At 38.6% G+C, this 18,933-nt stretch overlaps 1 protein-coding gene across 5 annotated transcripts in view; it reads right to left on the bottom strand.

Moving 5' to 3' along the window:
- The window catches only part of rbms1a (RNA binding motif, single stranded interacting protein 1a), a 22,603-nt gene extending 9,711 nt beyond the window's left edge, over nt 1-12,892 (bottom strand). For 3 of the 5 annotated variants that reach the window (XM_016248497.1, XM_016248487.1, XM_016248479.1), the window contains exons 1-4: nt 12,585-12,892; nt 8,478-8,647; nt 1,992-2,050; nt 858-949 (exon numbers count right to left, since the gene is read on the bottom strand). In XM_016248497.1, coding sequence (XP_016103983.1) covers nt 858-949; nt 1,992-2,050; nt 8,478-8,647; nt 12,585-12,638 — 375 coding nt within the window. In that variant the 5' untranslated portion in view covers nt 12,639-12,892. The remainder of the gene's footprint in view (nt 1-857; nt 950-1,991; nt 2,051-8,477; nt 8,648-12,584) is intronic. The other 2 variants (XM_016248512.1, XM_016248506.1) reach the window with 1 other exon arrangement.
- Nucleotides 12,893-18,933: the final 6,041 nt, after the last annotated feature.

Genomic DNA, 18,933 nt, shown 5'->3' on the forward strand with positions numbered 1-18,933 from the left:
AAGGACCAGCATAAACCAGCAAAGGACCAGCATAAACCAGCATCCCAGCTTCAAAACATACCTAACCAGTATATGCTGTTTTTTTCAACAGGGAGAAACCTGTATTTTTCAGTGCACTTGAACTTGAGATAGACTGAAACGGATTGAGCAGTTTCATTGAACACATTCCTCTTCTATAACTATAAAGCAACACCATCCATTCATTCATTTTTTCCACTGAAATCACGTGTTCAGTGTTGCAAAGGTGAGACCTTCAGGCTTTATACTCTCTGTCTGTGCTGTGATGTGGTGCTTGAGGACTTTGGGAAGCCACAATACAATTGTACTCGTCTCTCAGCTAACAAGGACATACGATACACTACAATCTGACTTTGATTGGCTGAAGGCAGAATCTCAGCTCGAAATTCTAGATGTCTCAGCAGAAATGAGGACGGGCCAAGATAAGACGTCAACATTCCTCAACATGTATACGTCAAACATGTTTGCACAGTACACACACACACACACCAGTAACGGGGAAGTGGAAGAGTAATATGCTGACAGTAGGGAGGAAGAGGAAAAAGAGGGCAGATTAAAAATTGAAGATGCAGGCAGAAACGCCCAGCAGAGCCTAGGAGAAGGTCACTGCAGGATTGTTACATACTTCTCTGAGGCACAAAGATACACAGGAAATGTGTGTGTGTCTGTGTATGTGTGGCTAGACAAGGAAAGGACAAAAGGAAACGAGGGAGAAATGCACATGAAAAGCCACCAGAGGTTAAATTTTAATAGATCAACATTTCCTGAATCGTCCTAACAGACAGGTCATGAACCAGCTACTTGGGAAAAGGAAGTGATGGCATCAGTGGTTGACTCACCTTGGCCATTTGAGCCTGAACTCCATTGGTTTTTAGTCCCGTGACGGCTTTTTGCGCAGACACGGGACTGTCAAAATCCACAAAACCATATCCTACGAAGAAAACACAATGCATTACCACACACACACACACTATCTAATCTACAACTAACCACTAGACCAAACACTCATCTTTAAATAACAACTCTCATGTCACACCATTATGTTACCGGTTCATTTTTAAGTGGTTTTTAAAATCGGTTAGTGATGGTATTGTGATAAAATTATAGTACTTAGACATACACAATATTATTAAATGATTATCATATTCATGTACCATTGTATTTTCACTACTGATCAAACGTTAGGGTAAGATTTTATATTTGTTGTTGTTGTTTTTTGCTTTTGTATTTGTATTTTTTTTTTAAGAATTAAATGCTTTTTTTATGATTCATACTTTTTATTTTCTTCAATGTGCATTTCATTCACAGATAAGAATGTAATACTTTTTATTTAGCAAAGACACTTTAAAAATTATCAAAAGTGACAGTAAAGACATTTTAAATAAAGTTCTTTTGAATTTTCTATTCATCAAATAATCCTAATAATCAAACATGTAAAATATTAAGCAGCACAACTGTTTTCAACATATTAGAATGATTTCTGCAGGATCATATGACACTGAAGACTACTGTAATGGCTGCTGAAAATTCAGAGAATTAAATTACATTTTAAAATATATTAAAATAGAAAACAGTTATTTTAAATTGTAATAGTATTTCACGATATTACTGTTTTCACTGTATATTGATCAAATAAAATGGAGCCTTGGTGAGCATAAGAGACTTCCAAAAACATGTAAAAAATCTCAATGACCCCAAACTTTTAAACGGTAGTGTATAAGGTACCGTTTCAAAAGAATACCATGGTAATACCAATTAACGTGTCAAAGAAACATGGTATTACTAGGGTACTTTTCACAAAGGAACTTTGTTACACTTGCCCATCTCAAGTCAATTAAGATATATATATATATATATTTTTTTTTTTAAGGTTTTGATGATGTATTTTGGATTATTGTATTTTGTGTATATACTGTTTATGAGAATGTTAATTATAGGAATCAAAAGTGTAAGAATAAAATAACATGACAAACCTTTGCATTTGCCTGTAGTCTTGTCAAGAATGGCTTTGGTGGACACGATTTTACCATATCTGCATACAGACAGAGAAAAAGAGAGAAGTTAGCACGGGCTCAGCTCACAAGTCAGTCAATGTGTCAAATGACAATACAGCACAGGAATTAATGACCTGCAGGACATGAAACACAAGATCTACCATAATCCCTGAGCTGAGAAAAAAATAACACCACCTAAAAGAGCTCTCGAAGTCTGTTTGAGATGCATTTAATTCAGAAACAAAGAGTCACTTGTGACAGAATCATCAATAGACACTTGATGCCGACAGCCCAGGTGCTTTAGAGGGTCACTGTGTGACAGACGAGGATTGAAAAACCTGTTATTACAGCACACAAATCAACACGGTTCAAAGGAAACGCTTGTCTAGCGTGCACGTGTGTGTGTGTGTGTGTGTGTGTGTGTGTGAGAGAGAGAAAAGTAACTCGTCATTAATAGTGTAGTGAACAAATGGATAATGATTATGTATGCATTTTTCATACAGTTTCATACCTTTTTATACACTATTTCAAAAATAGCATGTACAAATTATATACTGTACAAATTACGCTATTAACATTTCAAACAGTACTATGCTTCATTGTTATGCACATGAAATCATCCCACTGTACATATCATTCGCAATGTTGTGTCCAGTATTTTTTATTTGCTATTACATTTTGAATAACATATTTTTTTAAAGTCTAACTAAATAATAAGCCAAGAAAGTAACAAAATGGTTTATTTATCTGTCATATATGTGACACTAAAAATGGAAATGAAGCATTGCGGGATACCGTACCCAGTGCAGTTTACATTTGTTAAATGTTGTAGCAAGGTCATACGAGCATTCAATGCATACAAGACATACACATACCAGTATGAAAAAATACACATTTTTCCTATTGCAGAAACAGTATTAGTATACTATCATGCTACTGTGAACACAGTCAATGTTTTCTTTATTATTTGGGATTCCACCAATTTTTCATTGAAAAATGAAAAAACAAATTTTTTTAATTCGACAAAACATGGGACTCGAACCCAAATCTCCCACACAATGGCCACAGTAAGACATCTAGAACACAAACTGAACTACCATTCAAACGTTTGGGGTTGTTAAGAATTTTTTATATTTTTAAAAGAAGTCTACCCAAAACTGCATTTATTTGACCGAAAATACAGTAAAATTGTGAAATATAATTACAATTTAAAACAACTGTTTTGTATTTAAATATATTTTAAAATGTAATTGATTCCTGTGATGCAATGCTGAATATTCAGCATCATTACTCCAGTCTTCAGTGTCACATGATCCTTCAGAAATCATATAGGCTGATTTGCAGCACAAGAAACATTCCTTATTAATATTATCAATGTTGAAAACAGTTGTGCTGCTTAATATTTTTTTGTGTGTGTGTGGAAACCATGAAACATTTTTTCAGGATTACTTGATGAATAGAATAGAAAGTTCAAAAGAACAGCTTTTATTTGAAGCAGAAATATTTTGTAAAATTATAAATGCCTTTACGGTCACCGATGAGTATTAAAAAAAAAAACTAATCTTACTGACCCCAAACCTTTGATCTGCTACACCACAATGACTGTGTTTCAAGTGCTTGTAGACTAAAAAAAATAAATGTATTCACATGCCGGCTTAGATTTATTGACGTCTCTCTCAGGAAGGTTGCGCAGGAAAGAGCCGTGACAGTTGTGCTGACTGGGAAAGGGCTGTTTTTCATTCACCTTCACCGAGGGCTCCTTTATCAAAGCTGAAATTTAAATACGCTTATATATTTATAATCCTTTTCCTGTTCCATTAAAACTTTGGCTTGAAGACGAATAAATATTTATTCAGGGTGACGTTTAGCAGAGCTGCACAAGCAGACACTAAACAACATTTCGGGGCATGTCCTGGGCCGTGTCGCAAGGGAGGGAAAAGCAGAGCCAATCACATTTCACACACAGATCACAAGACTCCACGCGCCAGAGGGCTGCGCGACCTTGGCCTTGACCCATGGGCTCCAGCGGGGATGCCCCATTTCCTGCCCCCACCGGCAGCATTCCGTCAGCAGCTCCCAGAGCAATGCTGTTTTTCAGCCTGATGCGGATCAAGGCAAATCAATCCGCGGCTCTGCCCTGAACAGTCACTCTCTGTGATTAAAACAGCTCCGGAAATCGAGGTTACGATGTCACCGCAATACCTCAAAGCTGAACTGACACATTCCTCATGGTTTCAACCAAAATACTCGGTTGTGATCATAAGAGTGAAGTCTGTAGTATTGCATGTAGTTATAATGTACATATGACCTCAGCTTAACTTTTAACCAGGATACAAGCAAAGAGGATTATGAATCCCCCCCATCTGACTATTTACAATCAATTTGAGGGATTACCATGGCGATGACTGGTCTCCCGGGGGCAGCTAGGGGTAAATTAACCCACAGTGGGAATGTTTGAAAGGAATACACATGGGATCAGGTCGCCTTTGCACAAACAAGCACTCTCACGTGGATGTAAACACACACGCATGCATATATGTTTGTACGAAAGTCTACATGACAACGCATACGGAGGTCCGTAATAGCATTACCAAAAATTCCATTGTGCTCAGCAGGATGAAATTAGTAATGCAATATTTTAGGGAACTAAGCAATGCAAAAATGTTTGGAAACGAAACCCCTGACAATCTCTGCAGATCCGATCCGACTTGTGACTTTTCCTGCTCCAGTAAATGCTGAATCATAGCTGCTGGCCTACTACTACAGGCAGAGCGGCTGTTATGAACCAACGGATCTCAAACAAACACTCATTTGTGTGTGTGTGTGTGTGTGTGTTATGAGTTTTAGAGGGTGAGAGGGAAAACTTATGTAGAACAACCAGAGGAGAAAGCCTTGATATGAATAGCCGACAATTGACATTAAAAATATGATTACTCACTTGCTCACTCACTCACTCATAGTTTCTAGTTTATACAGAGAAAATTAACAAATACAATCTAATTATTTTAAAGGGGTCATATGATGCTTTTTTAAAGATCATTATTTTGTGTATTTGGTGTAACGGAATATGTTGACATGCTTTAATGTTCAAAAAACACATTATTTTACAAATACTGTACATTATTGTAGGTCCTCTATGCCCCGCCTCTCTCAAACACGTCGTTTTCTACAAAGTCCCTCCTTCCGACAAGCGCAGTCTGCTCTGATTGGCCAGCTGACCCAGTGCATTGTGATTGGCCGAACACCTCAAGCACTCGTCAGAAATGTACCGCCCCTTACCATAATCGCGAGCTTCATCTGTCAAAATAAATGTAAAGACAGAGCCCGAAAGGGGAACAGAGTCGCGTGACAGACACAGTGATGAAGCTGGTATGTTTTTGCATAACACAAGCCACGGTTAAGACAGCTGACTCCACTGTGATGTGACCCCGTCTCTCTCTCGCGTTCTCGCTCGCTCACTCTCTCGCGCCCTCTCTCGGTCTCTCTCTCTCTCTCTCTCTGTCTCTCTCGCTCTCTCTCTCGCACACACGCATTTGAACAGTCAATAGCAAATACTTAAACTAATAACAAAACAGTAGGGGCGTGTTAGAACGAGCCGTTTTAGGGGGGCGTGGCAGAGTCTTAACTTTGATAAAGAATATCTCTTTGGTTTTGAGACTTTAGTCTTTGCAACTTCAGGGATCTTATCTATGCACAATCAGCTTGTAACACTCCAAAGAAAAAGGAAAACTTGAAATCGCATCATATGACCCCTTTAAAACTGCAATGCTAAAAATAAATAAATACTAAATCAAGTCAACATGACAGTTCCGAAAGTAAAAATTCTACTAATTTTCTCCTTAGGGGGAACTCGTTTTTAACAATAACTTTGTTGGAAAAAAAATTGGTAACACTTTAGTATAGGGACCAATTCTCACTATTAACTAGTCCCTTATTAGTATGCATATTACTAGCATAATGGCTGTTTATTAGTACTTATAAAGCACATATTCTGCATGACCATATTCTACTTGCTTAATCCGACCCCATACCTAAACATAACAACTAACTTATTAAATATTAATAAGCACATTTTTCCTTTCTCTTTGGAGTGTTACAAGCTCTGGGTGCATAAAGAAGATCTGTACAGTTGCAAAGACTAAAGTCTCAAATCCAAAGAGATATGCTTTATAAAAGTTTAGAGTCAACCATGCCTACCTAAAACGGCTCGTTCTAACATGCCCCCACATGTCTACGTCACTGTGTGGGAAGATTTGCATAACACCGCCCCAAATGTTGACGCAAAGAAAGGCGGCATAACTTTTATTCTCGCTGTAGTATTGTTGCTGCCTCCATGTCGTGAAGGTGCTGTGTGTTTCGTTGTGAAAGCGAAACTACTTTGTTTGGCCTTCCAAAAGAAGACGATATCTGCTTCGTCATGCCTGGAGCTGATCCATGCTGGTCGCTGAGGAAATACATCAACTTCGCGCTGTGGATCGCCAGATCGGCTTTCACCGTGGACGAAGCGGAGTCCAGCCCGGAGTCGTCACATGTGGTTGCCGCAAGCCCTCCTGCTGCAGCTCACTCTAGGCCGCCGTGTGTGACGCTGTGTGTTTCGTTGTGAAAGTGAAACTACTTTGTTTGGTCTTCCAAAAGAGGACATGACTAGAAATCAGTGGTTAAGTTTTAAGCATTTACAACACTGTTCCAGAACAGTTCAACCCAAATATTGATTTGTGTCCAGCGCATTTTATGGAGGACTGTTTCCTGGTAGAGTAGACTACAATGCCGGCTGTTCTGACTCACAGACTGTAAGTACGTTTTCATATTTAAATGATTTGCCACTGACGATTCAAACGCGAGTTTTGAGCAGTGTAGAGTAGGGCTTGTTGTTTGTCATTTCTCCGATCACAAATGCAGACATGGTTTTATGTTTACGCGGCACGATGCAACACAACGTGTAAAAAGACAGTATAAGTCATTATAATCCGTAATTATGTCCCCACTGGATGCAACAAAATGCCTCGTTTATAATGGGTTTCAATGTTTTTGTCTCGTCGCTCCGGCCAGGACAAGGCATCACAGTATGGTAGGGGCGTAACATTTCCGTCACACGCTTGAGGTATTCGGCCAATCACAACGCACTGTATAGCTGGCCAATCAGAGCACACCTTGCTTTTCAGACCGATGAGTTTTGTAAAACTCGACGCGTTTCAGAAAGGCGGGGCATAGAGGAGAAACAATAATGTACAGTATGTGGAAAATAATGTGTTTTTTGAACCTTAAACTGCATAACCACATTTCATTACACCAAATACACAAAATAATGTTCTTTTTAGCAACATCATATTACCCCTTTAAAGACAGACCTACTGTGAGTTTCAAGGTTGTTAATCGATTGTATATTATTTTTTAAATAATGGTGTTCAACAGGAGAATTCCTGGTGGAAAAGTACATTACCCATTATTATGCAAATAAATCTCCAACAATCAGAGAATTGTGACGAGTGAAACACGCTAAATAACTTTTTGGCACTCCTATAAAGAGCCGAGCATGACGTAATTGAGTCAGTCTCCCTACACACTCAAACAACTTAAATATTTGTATACATATGCATATTTTGAAATATACATAAAATATATACTTTTTTCTTTATACTTAATCAACATCTTTAAAGCACGTTTTATATTTCTCCTTGTAGATCAAAGTTTCGAATCAAAGTTTGTAATGTTGTAATTCAAGTCGTAGCTGGTTGGTTTGGTTCATGGCTTACAACTTTTAAATGATTCATCAGCACATATTATTCCAAACAAAAATATGTTTGTCTTTGTAATCCTTACTTGCTCCGCTTCTGAAATGACTAAACCTTTTCAGCGGATGTCACCAATACCTCTTATTTTTATCCACCAACATTCTCCATCCGGGTAAGCAATGCCCACTTTTCATGATCCAATCAATTCCCAATGGATAAAAACCAAGCCCCACCATACAATTACAGAAGTAAAATCATTGAATATTGTTGTAGCCTGATTTAAAAAAAAATCAGTTTCATTAAATTGTGTATGAAATATCTATAGGAAGTCTGTTGAGATAATGAGTATAGAAAGACATCACTTATTTGGGAAATTCACCAGAAAGGAAATGTAAAGTGAACTCAGGCACTGCATTGTGGGATACCATACCCAGCACAGTGTAATTGATAAAATAAAGTTCTGTGCTACATTTTTTTATTGAATATCCTATTAAATAAAATAGGATTTTTTTGTGGGGTAAACAGGGGCTCATGAGGGTTTATCCCATAACTTGACCTAATTCTGACAATCACACACGTTCAAGTTGTTAACACACACCAGCCCAGCTGTGCTGCAGAATCTCACACCAAGAGGAAAACAGAACAGAAACTGTGTTTATTTGGTTGAATGCATATCCAAGACTCTAATTGACATCACTGGTGACTTTGTCATGACATAATAGCAAATACTCACGGCTGGCAGAGTTTGACCAGGTCGTGATCGGTGGTCCCTGGCGGTAACCCGCGGATGTAGAGGTTTGTTTTACTGAGCTGCTCCCAGCCGGTTGTGCTGCTGCTGCTACTGCTGTTGTTGGTGCTCGGGCTGGGCGGGGCCATAGGGAGGGTGGGCGGAGCAACAGGAGGCTGTCATGGGAGTGGAACAAAGATTTCATTGATCTGACAAATGGAAATGCGTAGAAGATGACATCACATAATGGCTGCACTGAAACACTTTGGGTAGAACCAAAAATAGTGACTTCCAAAACAAATCACTGACAAACTTCTCTTTCTTCTACAGCACCAACCACTATGAGTTTCTTAAAAAGAAATAGGATAAAATAACATAAAAAGAAAATACCCCCACCTCACTCTGCCCTCAAACACGCTGTGGCAGGGTGACTCCATTCGTCATGAATGATGATATCCTTTAACTCTATCTGTAGTAAACTGGTGTTATTATTACACAGTCAGCCATCGCCAGTGAGTCTGCCCACATCCACAGCTCCCTACAGTCTAATTCCCATCAAAGCAAAGCACAAACAAGCCTACAGGCACAGTTGGCCCTTCAACTCTCATATCAGTCCAATCTACACATTCTTCCAGAGCTGAATGTGTTGGGATTATTTCACTGGATGAAAGCCCATATAACTCTGGAGAAATTCCTAATGCGGCATCAGTTCCTTTCAACGCTTGCCACATGGCAGTGTGCGATGATTAAAGGGATAGTTCACACAAAAATGAAAATCATGGCATCGTTACACACACTTATGTTGTTCCAAACCCATACGGCTTTCTTTTTCTTCAGTGGATCACAAAAAGAGATGTTTTGAAGAATGTGCTGGCTGCTCTTTCCCACTCAATTACGAAGAATGGGCTTGGAAGCTTTCAAGCTTCAAACAAGACGGAAAAGTATCATAAAAGTGGTCCGATTGACTGGTGCGCTGTTTTTAGAGGTCATACGAACATACTAAAATTTAAAACGTAAATCTAAGACATAACTTTACTTGTGAATGAATTGTTTGTCAAGATCGGATCCATCTGTGATATTTCTGAACTGAATCCATTAATTCTGAAGTTTTTCTGACAGGTATCTAAGAGATTGAGTTGACCAATGAAATTGGCTGCGGGGAGAGGTTTGCACTTGGGGAAAAAAAAGACGCGAATCATTGAGATGAGTTTTGTAAGCAGGTCAACCAGTTAAAAAAGCCTTTTGTTAGGTTTCTGAACTGAATCCATTAATTCTGAAGTTTTTCTGACAGGTATCTAAGAGATTGAGTTGACCAATGAAATTGGCTGTGGGGAGAGGTTTGCACTTGGGAAAAAAAAGACGCGAATCATTGAGATGAGTTTTGTAAGCAGGTCAACCAGTTAAAAAAGCCTTTTGTTATTAATCGGAATGATTTTTGGGCAAACAATTTTTTTTAAATGTGAATGCATCCTAAAAAAACTAAAATGTTCAGAGAATTGAATGAGATAAGTGAAAATTATGCTTTTATCCACCTTTTAGTGCTCGTTGTGTATTGGTCTTAGGTTTGAGTTTGACTCAAGAGTCTCATTAACAAACCGCAGTACCAAACTCACCACAGAGGCATGTTCATTCATACTGCGAGTAGCGTTTTCATCTATAAATCTGCTTTAGGAGAGAGGAAGGTATGTTTTCTAGAGAAAGATCACATGATGCAGGAGCGCTTTGGGATACAGGATGTCTGGGCCTCTCGCCCACCCCGAGCAGCGGCCACCACATCACTGACTCACTTCCTGTTTCTTAGTCATTCATTAAAACGGCTCCATTTCTCCCAGCTGTCACAAAATGGCTGCCTGTTAAACATCAGCGGGTGATTGTTCACAAAACCGAATCACCACAAAAGTGACGGCAAAACCTCAAAACAACAGACGTGGTTCGATAAGACAGTGGCTCTAACTAAAACTATCGTTTACATGTATAAATGGGCATGTGAATGTGTGTGTGTACACCTGACTGTAACTCTGTTGGGTTAGTGGGAGTTCTCTGTTTTTTGACACACTAACCCATTTTCACATGAGCGACTCGCACACTTGGAGATGGTCCTCACTGCAGAACACAAGATCCAGGGGGCGTGGTTGGATCCAGATCCAACTCCTCCCACCTTACATATACCTAAACTTACCCGTCTCCACCCCCTGATCCCTAAACCTACCCATCTCAACCCCTTTGTTCTGCAGTGAGGGGCTACTGCACACTTGTGCGCTGAGGTGAAACTGGACGTGGCCCCATAAGCTTGTTAGCGCCTGTTAATTACTGAGGCAAGAGATCGAGCCACTCTTCCTTCCACAACAGCGTGAAAATCACATGCTGAGACAGATGGATGATTTAGAGGCGCGTAAAGCAGAAACGAAGGGATGAGCTGAGGAACAGCTGAGGAACTCAAGGAGCAAATGATTCAAATGACTGAAGGAACTAATAATTTTCACACATTTTCTTCCATCTTTTCAATTTCATGACTAAAATCTAAAGTGCTGTATGACAAGTACTCACAGACTCGGGAACATGTCCAGTTTTATCAATCGGGAAAATAACAAAGTCATGGGAAGGGTAACTAAGACATCAAAAAAGCAATGGGAGAGGGAGTGAGGAGGGGGTCACATTCAATATCCAAGCCATCTCTCATACGTCGGCGTGTCCCTTGGGTCCTGAGCTATGCGCTGTAGTCATCCTAGACCATATGGTTCCTATAAACTGTGAAATCCTGAAGCCCATTAACTTCTGCTGCCTCTATCGCAGCCATCACTCTGAGCTCCACCACAAGAGCGCCTATGCAAATGCATGTGTAAATGTGTGATTTCATGCAGAGAGTGTGTGTGTGTGTGTGTGTGTGTGTGTGTGTGTGTGTGCGTGTGTGCGACATCTCTATAAACTCTCACTTTTACATATTCGAAATGTATACATTCAATATCCAAGCCATCTCTCATACGTCGGCGTGTCCCTTGGGTCCTGAGCTATGCGCTGTAGTCATCCTAGACCATATGGTTCCTATAAACTGTGAAATCCTGAAGCCCATTAACTTCTGCTGCCTCTATCGCAGCCATCACTCTGAGCTCCACCACAAGAGCGCCTATGCAAATGCATGTGTAAATGTGTGATTTCATGCAGAGAGTGTGTGTGTGTGTGTGTGTGTGTGTGTGTGTGTGTGTGCGTATGTGCGACATCCCTAAATTCTCACTTTTACAGATTTGGAATGTATAAACAAGCAATGTTTAAATAGAGTTCCGCAGGCCACACCCTCTGTTGGCCCATCAATTGCTGGAAAACATTGTATTAACTCATGAATATTAATTAGGCAGAGATTCTTCAGAACACACCCAAGAATCTCCTGACACAAGTTGCCATGGGAGACTTTCACCAGAGGCTTCTCAGCATCTTCATCTCCCTTCACTCATTGAGACCAAGTATGCTAATATTCATCTTTTTTAAAAGACAGTAACATTAATGAGATGTTCTAAAATATCCTTAACAAGTGCAATATGACAGGAGGAATTCACTGAAGAACACGTCTCATGAATGTAAGTGATAAATGAGTGTCAGCAAAATGAAATGACACTTCATTAGTCTCATTTCTATTTCTGGGCTCACTGTGTGACATCCCGAAGCAGGAAAAAGACACTTCCAGTTCCGTCAACAGACTTTATAAATATGACATTGTGCAAGTGCAGATGAAGTGGTGTTGTGTAATACATAAAATTAACATAAATGGATAAGATTAACATCCAAAAAGGCCTAATTACGAAAGAACTCGCACAAAACCGAAAACAGTTGCTTTAAAGGCAACGCTCGCGTCTTAAAACACAGCCAGCTGCCAACCTAGACCGCATTTTTTTTGGCATCATTTCTGCCCATCATAATCCCGTTCCGAGTAAACAAAGATTAAAAACGCCGAACGCACCCTAAAATGCTGTCTAGGTAGGCAGCTCGCTAGATGTTGAGACACCGCCGCTGTACGCAGCAAGAGGAGTTAAATACATTTTGTCCCAGGTAAGGGATCTACTGTGAGTCCATCCTGTAGTCTTGATCATCATTACCAGTGCAGTGTCTCACTTTACCTACCTGCTTTCGATATGACGGAGTTCGCAGTGGGTTGGCCGTATTTGCGAAGATCATCCTGTATTCCCCTGTTGTGACCCAACGATGAATTAAAAAAAAAATCTACTCTCAAAATCAACTGATATTAGGTTACAGTAGAGATATATAAATTTTCCACATCGCACACTTCAGTGTTGGCTTCGGAGTGAAGTGATAATCCGTGCTTGAGCAGATTTCTGCTAAATAAAAACCTCGCTCTTGATCGATGGTTTATTCCCACCTTGGCTCGTCCGACCAGTTTCGGTAAATCGCCTGGTTCATTGATCTCGGTTCTGTTGCCCGCAGCGAAGACCCACCTACTGAGGAGCGATCCATTCTGCAGTCGAGCGGCAGGGTGAACGCGTATCTAATTAATCACACGTGACTAGTCTTTTCGACAAATACAACTCAATTATGCGCATACATGAAATAGTTAAGAATAGAAACAAATATTTTCAAAGCTCTGACAGAAAAGCAGACACAACCCGAGTAATCTTTTTGTTTGCGTCAAACGTTTCCCCCCTACATGAGGTTTGGTTCAATCCCGCACGCCTGCCTTGCCATCAAATCCCATCTACATTACACACTGCAGAGTGCAGACTGTCCCACTATGGCCTGGGTGGGTGGAGGTCCATGCATACAGATACGCCATAATTAACACTTTTATTTATATTTGAATAATTAAAAGGTTATGTATTTTTTTTGCTTATTTTTAAAAAAAGTTTTGCACATAAAGAAACGAATAGCACTTTTAAGAAATATGATGAAAAATAGGTGTTTTATTCTATTTACTTAGAGAGCAGGTCGACACCTTATGGGTGCTGCCATTTTGATATTAAGCAATCACATTTTATGCATCCAGACAGGTGCTCATAAATAATCACAAACCATTTGTACTACTATAAATGAGCACCCGCCACACCCCAAAAAAAAAAAAAAACATTATGTATTGACTGCATAAACTAACTTTCTAGCTTTGTGAAATTGATAGAAACAGACAAATGTCCTGTGTGGCATAAAGGCAAGGGGGTGTGTGAACTAGTTCCCTCTTGCAACAGTAATAACAAGGCTGAAATGAAATGACACCTCCTAGAGGGTTGCCCAGGGCATGTCTTATCTACTTTTTGTCATGGTAATGTTCCTCTGTAATCACATTTCACAGCTTATGTACCGATTCAAGGAACACCTAGGGTTATTCAATGACAATTTGCAATTTGGTGCAGGACAGATATTAAATTAACTGAAATGCCACACAGGTGATTGAAAGGGAATGAGAACGTGTTTAAGCCTCACCCGACTAGTTATATGGCTTGTTAAGTTAGTCACAAAGTTGTAACTATAGCCCATATATCTGAGTATCTTTCTCATGCTGCTGTGATTGGAAACAAGCATGTTTTTCCCCATGGGTGTCACATAACAGTTTGCATATGTAACAAAAGCTGTTACAGTCATATTGCTAATTATTGGTGCACAAAGACACTGTTGTGGAGTCAGGACTGAGAATTTGATCTCATCACACATCCTCTGAGTGTGATTTCTAGCTCCACTCGCAGTGTGATGTGTGTGAGAGTTTAGTGAGGCAGAAAGCCACAGTGAGTCAGGGTAGAGGCCAAAGCTCAAACTGATTATACGCATGTGAAAAGCAAAACATATGAAAAGTGAGATGGAAGAAAGGACCAGAAGTAAATTTTCTGCATTACATTTTTTCTCTCATAATAAAACATATTCTCTCTAAAAAGATTGATCTTTCATTATATTAAATGAAGAATGGAATGCAAAAGAAAGAAGTTGCTTTCATCCAAAGTAACTTGCAAATTGGTAGCCTATTTGTGTTCCCTATAAATCAAACCCACTAGCTATAATAATAATAATAATAAATTATGTGATTTAATAGAATATTTATTGCATTTTAATAAAATAAAATATTATGTATAGTATTTTGACAAAATTATTATTAAATAAAATATTGTTTAATAAAGGTTGTTATTGAATAAAATAATAATAACATGAATTTAAATTTTAATCTCGATTAATATAATATATTACTAAGTAAAACAATTTTTTAGGTGATCCGGCCAAACATAAAAAAAGTTACAGTCTGACTTTTCACCACTGACCACAAAAACAACCAAAAACCACACCACAGTCAACTTGACAACCCCTGCTGTTACCCTAGAAACAAACCACAACTTACAGAATGTTTCACTACTTTCTATTGGTTAGTAAATTGTAACTGAGTGCCAGGCTTTTTTGATTTTATATATATATTTAAAGCTAAAATAAAATATAAGAGAAAAAATACTTTCAGGGACTGTCTATAAACTTATAATCATATATTACTTACATGTCATTAATCTTTGTTAGCTGTGTGTCATTGTTGTCTTTTGGGACATTGCAGGTGCATTAAACATAGTTTAATATTGACTCTGCAATGCTGAGCTCTGCTGAGTGCATTTCAGCAAGTATACACTCACACACACTGCTACGTATGAGCAATTTTAATAACAATCTGCACTTACATCATAAGATCAATATGTGTGACCTTTTATAGCATCTCATTTGCTGTCTAAGCAAGAAACATGGCTTAATAATTCCCGCTGTGATTAGTGTCATCTGTCAGGGCATATTGTGAGTCTAAATCATGCAATTAGGCAGTTCTTTTCACCCCAGTGTCAATTAGGGGACTTGATGTAGACAAGCTCTTTTAAAGTGCTTGAAAAGCAAGCCATGTTCTGTATTCTCTGTTGCGAGTGCCAGAGTTCAGTTCAGCGAGGTGGCTTTTGTTTGGCCTGGTTAGGTCTCCATTGGACGGATGGACGGATTCAGCCCAGGCTTTGTATCTCAGGGGTGAGTGCCTGCACAGCACAGGGTCAGTCACTGAACACCAGAGGTCAAACAGAATGAAGCCCAGCAGTCCATGAAGCTGTTGGGGAAAATTCAATAGGTCAACAGAGATGGGGAAAGGAGAGGGAGAGAAACTGAGAGGTAGAAAGCTCTGATTCAGCACTGCTGGAGGTCATTAAGGAGAATCAGGTAGAACAGCAGATTGTGTCTGTAACAGTCTGTTCAGAGTGTCACATTGTCAGGTGAGCCTTTGGCTTTGCAGTAGCTGCTGCAGCAATATGCAACAATATAGGTGTTTTGATTATTATGCAGGAAAAATAAGATTTTTTTGCAGTTTCTGAAGAAAAGTGAGTGATGCTAAGGTGTATATATATATATATATATACCTGTGGCAAATTCAATTCAAATGGTATTATTTGGAAAAGCACACACCTCTCAATAAAATTCTAACAGCTGAAAATGCATATTGGAGCAAAAACCAAGCCCCGAGGTCAAAAGAACTGCCTGTAGAGCTCAGAGACAGGATGAATTGTGTCAAGAGTTCAGAAAAAAAGAAGGACAAACATCACTGCAACACTCCACCGATCCGGGCTTTATGATGGTGTGGACAAACTCAATCCTACCCTTAGTGAAGACACATGAAAACACACTTGGAATTTAAAAAAAAAACACCTAAAGGTCTCTCAGACTGAAAGAAGAGATAATCAAAATTCCTTGTTCTGATGAACCTCAGTTCCAAGCATCATGTACGGAGGAAAGCACTACCTGCACAGTACTATCCCAATAGTAAAGTGTGCTGGTAGCAGCCTCATGCTGAGGGGTTGTTTTTCAGCGGCAGGGACTGAGGGACTCGTCAGAGTAGAAGAAAAGCTCAATGCAGCTAAATACAGAGATAGTCTTAATGAAAATCTAGTCCAGAGCATTAAGAACCTAGGACTGGGCAGAAGGTTCACCTTCAAAAATGACAATGATGCACACAGTTAAGACAATGTAAGAGTGGTTTATAGACAACTCTGTGAACGTCCTTGAGTAGCCCAGTCAGAGCCTGGGCTTGAATCCAATCGAATATTTCAGGAGAAACCTGAAAATGTCTGTCGGCCCCCATCCAACCTAACAGAGCTTAAAAGGCGGAGAGGAGAGGAAAAGAGAACTGGCAGAAAATTGCCAAATGCAGATGTGCAAAGCGTGTCACATCATACCCAAAAAGACTTGCAGCTGTAAAGGTGCTTCAACTAAGGGTATGAATACTTATGCAATGCACTTAATGAGGTTTTTTTATTTTTAATAAATTTGCAAAGTTGTCACAAATCTGTTTTTGCTTTATAATTATGCTGCATGGAGTGTAGATTGATGTGAAAAAGGGGTATGAATACTTTCACAAGGCACTGTATCTTTCACATTAAAACTATTATAGATTGTTTTCATTTTTTTTTTTGTACGCCAATTTAGAATTTTAGGGCTTTGGTACCGCCATTTTAAATATATGGAATTTTATATCACTCACAAACAAAAAACATAATTGCTTAGAAAAATACTGTTTACGTAAAAATACATTTGTGAACAACTGAAAAAAAGCTCTTTTCCTCTGTGTTCTAGCTTGTACTATTCTAAACAATGTCTGAAACTTTATACTTTGTACATCATGTGCATCAGTCAAATTGTTTGTCTCTTTTTTGTGCCAAATTGCTTGTTGTATTCCTCATTTGTATGATGAATTATAAATGTTAATGGTTCTATACTTAATTTCAGTACTTAAAGGGATAGTTCACCAAAAAATTAAAATTCTGTCATCATTTTCTCACCCTCATGTCATTATTTCTTCTGTGGAACACCAAAGAAGATATTTTAAAGAATATTGGTTGTTACAAACCAAACCATTCTGGTGAAAAAACACAAAGACATTACTCAAAATTTCTTCTTTTGTGTTCCTGCAGAAGAAAGTAAGTCATACAGTTTTATAATGACATAAGGGTGAGTAAATCTGAATCTAAATGAGTAAAAACTTAAATTTTGGGGTGAACTTTTCCTTTAGATGTTTTCCCTAACTCTAAAACTCAAAGTATACTTACATTTTGACATTTTGCCTTGTCCGAATACCCACACTTGTGGTCTTGACGACTTGAGAGCGCGTGGCAAAAAGACTCATGGCTGTATTCGATCAAAAGGGTGCTTCTACTAAATACTGAGCAAAGGGTCTGAATACTTAGGACCATGTGATATTTCAGTTTTTCTTTTTTAATAAATCTGCAAAAATGTCAACAATTCTGTGTTTTTCTGTCAATATGGGGTGCTGTGTGTACATAAATGACAAAAAAAATTAACTTAAATGATTTTAGCAAATGGCTGCAATATAACAAAGAGTGAAAAATTTAAGGGGGTCTGAATACTTTCCGTACCCACTGTATATAGCCAGGTTTACTAAAAATGCCATGGTTAAACTATAGCTTGTGTAGCAAAACCATGGTTAATTTGTGGTTACCATGGTTTAACTATAGTAGCCATGTTTTTTTTAAGTGTAGTAAACCCATGGTTGATTTTCGTAAGGGAAGTGTCAGAAGTTGAACACAACTTTTATCTTTATTGGACACAAGGAATTTGTGGAATTAGCCATGGCTGACTGCTAATTTCTAGCTAAACCATTAGGTGTCATTATTAAAGATGACTGTTCTATAGCAACATGAGCAAAACATTTTCATTTGTATAACTTGTTGTATTCAGGTTTATTTCACCATACTGAATAATACATTTGACCTGAATAGAAAAATTTGCAGTTTCCACACATATCTTAGATTAAACATTTTTTATACTGTATCATACTTGCTTTTATTGACATACTCTTAATCAGAGCTACATGATATTGTTTAAACTCATGAACTTTAAAATTTCACATCGTTTTCAATAATCTCATGACCTATTCTGTTGCATACAATACCAAAGTGTAACTGCGCATATTTCACATAATCTATTTCATCAGTCATAAAATGTAGCATGTCACAGTAAATTCTGGTCTTTTGAGAGCAGAGAAAGGCTTTCTGTCAAGAGCCAAAATTACAAAAACTCTGGCTGACACACTCAACCACCATCAAAGGTCATAGAACAGAACATTTCCTACAGTACATCATGTGCATCAATTAAATCTACAGCTATGTGTTTCAAGAATTAAGTCCCAAGAATGTCGATCTAGAGATTTAACTGATGCACTGCCTGATATACTGCCTATTTTTGTGACAGAAAGCGTTTCAAAGTCAAACTAGCTGAATTTAGCTTGTTCTCAGATCAGTGTTATCAGCTGGAGGTGCTTTATGTTTGATGGGCTGGATCATTTTTCATGAAGGGGGTAGCGTATATCCGACTGTGGTGATATTCTTGTATTGCCTCTTTAATTATTCAGTCTGAGAAAACGATCCATTTGCCCAGTCAAATCCTGATATGGAGAGCTGTGCGACCGCACGTTGTACATTTATGGTGCATCTTTGTTGGATCGTGTTCA

Source organism: Sinocyclocheilus grahami, unplaced genomic scaffold, assembly GCF_001515645.1.
Source record: "Sinocyclocheilus grahami isolate Dianchi unplaced genomic scaffold, SAMN03320097.WGS_v1.1 scaffold25.1, whole genome shotgun sequence".
NCBI lineage: Eukaryota > Metazoa > Chordata > Actinopteri > Cypriniformes > Cyprinidae > Sinocyclocheilus > Sinocyclocheilus grahami.